Below are 4,528 nucleotides of genomic sequence, written 5' to 3'. Positions count from 1 at the left end.
GTGTTTTGTCTTACTCTGTGTGTGTGTGTGTGTGTGTGTGCCTGTCTGTCTGTCTGTGTTTATGTGTCAGTGTTTAAGTGTCTCTGTAAGTGTGCACACGCGCGTGTGTGTGACGCAGCATACAGTGTGCAGTAGCTTCTGAACACTAACAAAAGCAGCATCCAGACAACATTCCTGGAGAGTCTCGGTAAGAGGGGCAGGGCGCAGTCTGCTTTGGCGGGTTACCCAGAGGAGACGCGACAGCTAACAGGTCCTCGGGGACATGGGACAGAAAGATGAACGATGGAGTACACTGCGGTGAAGATACAGCGTGTGGTAGTGGTAGTGTGTGACGACAGGGATGCGGGGAGTAGGGGGGGTATGGGGGGAAGGAACACGTGCGGGGAAGGAGGGTGGGAGAGGGGGTACTGGTGCCAGAAGAGCAGGTGCAATGGAGACAAAGCCAACGGTATATATATATATATATATATATTTTTTTTTTTTTTTGGTCATATTGTTTGTCGCTCAACCTACGGTAAATGCCGCCTGAAACTTGGAGCACGCGAGAAACAAGCAGCTGGAGCGAAAAAAAAATCAAATCAAACACTGTAAAAAAACACACAAAAAAACAGCCAAACAAAGCAACCAACAATTCCCCGTTGTTTCAGTCAGGCCAAAGCCTGATCCGAACTAACAACGATGAGATTAAGACGCCAAGTTCATGTTACACCATTCCATCATTCAGAAATCTTCATTGCATTATCTGGCTCTAGATTACCCTAGAGGCCCCGACACCAACTGACGTTAGCATTACGTTATACAGGAGTCTTTAGAGATTTTGTGAAGGTTTAGAAATTAATCATATAATTGTTAATTCTTCTTTTCCTCCTCTTTCAACTTTGTAAAGAGTCACTGGGGCGCCGCACAGAACTGTTCACCAGATTCCTTGAGGTCTGTCTGTTGTATGAAAATGGTTTGTCCGTCCAGTTTTCCCATCCTTCACGCAAACATTCCTCACGGGGTCAGCAAAATGATACTAGGCTTTTTTGACAAGCAGCAAGCCTTGTGTAAAAAAAGCAAACTAACTGGGAGGCCTGTTTATGGCTGAAATAAAAGTCGAAGGAGACACACCAGCTGTTGTGTTTTCCACCACGATCTTATCAATCACCTGACGCGAAATGAGGGCACATCAGGACGGTATTCCCCAGTGACCATCACGTGATTCCCACAGGGAGAGGCATTCACGTTCGGGGTTTTGTTTTTTTATAATTTTTTTCAGAAACGTTTCATATCTATTGTAAATGGAGAGAGTTACTTCTCTTTATTGTTAAATGGAGGAAGAGAGTTATTTCTCTTTATTGTTAAATGCAGAGAGTCGCTTCTTCTCCTTATTAGTTACTTCTCTTTGTTAAGTGGGGAGAGTGTATCTTCTCTCTGTTGTTAAATGGGGATAGTTACTCTTCTTTATTGTCAAATGAAGACAGTTACTTCTCTTTGTTTCTAAATGGAGAGAGTTACTTCTCTTTATTAAATGGAGATAGTCATTCTTTCTCTTCGTTGTTTTGTGGAGAAAGGTACTTCTCTTTTATGTCAAATAGAGATAGTTACTTCTCTTTAATGTTAACTGGAGAGAGTAATTTCTTCTCTTTATTGTTAAAAGGAGAGTCACTTCTTTATTGTTAGATAGAGAGTTACTTCTCTTTGTTGTCAAATGTGGAGAGTTACGTCTCTTAATCGTGAAAAGGAGAGAGTCATTTCTCTCTATCATTCTTTGATCCTTTACTATCCTAGCCTCGTTGTTCTTTCATTTCGCTTCAATTAAAAAAAGTTCTTTGTAACTTCAAGGTGAAACGTGACGGAGACGTGTGATAGTCGTGTCCGACAAATAGAGGAGGCAGCTGCTGCTCCAACTATTTTAGCTAGGATTTGATTATAATGGAGTCTTACCCAAGTTACATCTCTACTCTCTCGGCCAAGAGGGTTTTAGGACAGTCGGCGTTGGGGTGGTTCCCAAAGGCCAACTAGCTCCTAAGTCTACAGCACCAAGAGCCAGTGCAAACTTGCATCCTAGTCACAGTCCTTCACAAAAGACTAAGCTGTAAATGACTTCCCCTTGCAATGCAGAAACCATTGATAACACTGATCTTGCTTTGCTATCAGCCCAACTGTAAGCTCATGTCAATATTGATATAAGCTGAGCGTTGGACAAAGATGTACTCCTGCGCCAACGATCTAGTTTCGTCCAGTGACATCCGCAGAATTCACGTGTTGCATGGTTGCACTGTCTGTGACAGGAAGAAGCACCGTCTGCATAGAGTCAACTGTTGGTTGTTTCTGCACATTGGCCAGATTCGTTCTTGTGAATGACACCCAACCTGTCCATCCCCGAATGCGTTGCTCTGAAGATTAAGAAAACGTGTTCCTGGTCAGAATGTGCATGAAGCTGGACAGAGCAGCTTCATTCCGAGATCACTTTAAACGGAGGCATAAATATCAACAATGCTGAGTACGGATTCGACCTTATGTTTTTTTTGTGAAACATTGATGAAGCTCTAGAGGCTGATACTGAAGACTGTATGGGTGTGTCAGTGAAGGCTGTTTGTCACTCAGCACCATTGACTGGGCCTGGCGGGCCTTGCTTCAGAGTTTATTTATTTATATTTCTTTTTATCACAACAGATTTCTCTGTGTGAAATTCGGGCTGCTCTCCCCAGGGAGAGCGCGACGCTACACTACAGCGCCACCAATATTTTTGTATTTTTTTCCTGCGTGTAGTTTTATTTGTTTTTCCTATCGAAGTGGATTTTTTCTACAGAATTTTGCCAGGAACAACCCTTTTGTTGCCGTGGGTTCTTTTACGTGCGCTAAGTGCATGCTGCACACGGGACCTTGGTTTATCGTCTCATCCAAATGACTAGCGTCCAGACCACCACTCAATGTCTAGTGGAGGGGGAGAAAATATCGGCGGCTGAGCAGTGATTCGAACCAGCGCGCTCAGATTCTCTCGCTTCCTAGGCTGACGCCTTACCTCTAGGCCATCACTTCTTGAATGGCGATTCTGTGAGTTGAACCTGTTGACCCCCGAAAACGGAGTATGGCTGCCTACATGGGGTAAAAATGGTCATACACGTAAAAGCCCAGTCGTGTACACACGAGTGAACGTGGGAGTTGCAGCCCACGAACGAAGAAAAAGAAGAGAATAATAAGAAGAACATGTGCCAGATCCGGATCCTGTCTTCAAATGCAAAGCAGCATTGTCCAAACAGAAGTGATGAATATCATTTCCTAAAGATGATTGCAAACTAGATGAAGAAATTAGAGAAGAAGTGATGCACGAAATTCAGCAAAAATACCTGCTAACTACTATTAAACGCAGACACCTAACACTAGAAGACAAAACTTGAGATGTTTGGAAACGTTGTTTGTTGCTATGCCAAAACGTCTACACATGGATAATTTATTCATTTTCTTGTCCTATTTTGTTTTATGTATTGTTAACTCGTTTTGTGTGTGTGTGTTTGCGTGGTATGTGTAACTGTATATGTGTGTCTTATAATCCATGTTAAGGTTTCATTGACAAATAAAATTGATTCTGATTCTGATCACACACACACACACACACACGGGTTATTATTTTTTTGCGAATATTAAACTACGCTGTGAAAATTGATTTATTAGATAAACATGCAACACGATAAACCTGCAGTCAGCGATACCCACGTCAACATTTCAATACAGCAGCCCGCGTACACGGCATGCCCAACATCAAGGTTTATCTCCCATACTGAACATTTTACGGTACTCGTACTTCAAGACGACTCTCGACTGTAATCAGTCGTGATGTCAAGGGAGATAAAGCAGGGATGGGCGTCCATTGTCCACTGCCTTTCAAACGACCTTCCGACTAAAACTGTCACGGAACCGGTCATTAAGCACACTCCCTCTTCCGGACGTTGAAGACTCCACAGAACCTATAAACTCACAAGTCTCCTCCAGTTATTCGAACAGAAAAGAGCGAAGAACTAGACAACACCATGCTTCGTATCGTAATTCTCTCTCTTGCCGTGGCGTGCACGAGCGCCATGGTGTGTCTGCCCGATACCTGTGCCACCGTGAGGTGTGCTGCCGTGACCGCTGAAAGCTGTGTGGGGGGAACTATCGTCAGAAATGGAGGCTTCTGCGGCTGCTGTGACCAGTGCGTGCAGGGTCTGGGTGAGTCAGTTCAGACACCTGCATGGTGTTTCACATAATTATTCATTGACTTTACCTGTTACCGTTGGCACTGCAGTATTCGTGATTTATGCTATCTGAACTTGATTTATACACAAAATGACCAGTACCATTGCAAAGTAGTGGAGTGCATGCTCACTGGTCACACGCGACGTTTGCATATGACGCTAGAGAATAAGTAGGTATACTGATAAGCATATACACACACGTACGGCCTACCAACACTGTCCAGAGGCCTGAAATGGGGGTGGGTGGCCCCAGCCCCCTTGTCCAGCCCCTTAGTTAGGCACTGACTACCCAAACAAACCCCACAACACAA

At 43.9% G+C, this 4,528-nt stretch overlaps 1 protein-coding gene across 1 annotated transcript in view; it reads left to right on the top strand.

Moving 5' to 3' along the window:
- Window positions 1-2,817: 2,817 nt before the first annotated feature.
- The window catches only part of LOC143290206 (uncharacterized), a 9,439-nt gene continuing 7,728 nt past the window's right edge, over window positions 2,818-4,528 (top strand). Inside the window, exon 1 of the mRNA XM_076599530.1 lies at window positions 2,818-4,191. Coding sequence (XP_076455645.1) covers window positions 4,014-4,191 — 178 coding nt within the window. The 5' untranslated portion in view covers window positions 2,818-4,013. The remainder of the gene's footprint in view (window positions 4,192-4,528) is intronic.

The sequence above is a fragment of the Babylonia areolata genome, chromosome 15, assembly GCF_041734735.1.
Source record: "Babylonia areolata isolate BAREFJ2019XMU chromosome 15, ASM4173473v1, whole genome shotgun sequence".
Classification (NCBI taxonomy): Eukaryota; Metazoa; Mollusca; class Gastropoda; order Neogastropoda; family Buccinidae; genus Babylonia; species Babylonia areolata.
Note: the sequence above shows the minus strand (reverse complement) of the source record. Positions and strands in the feature narration are given on the sequence as shown.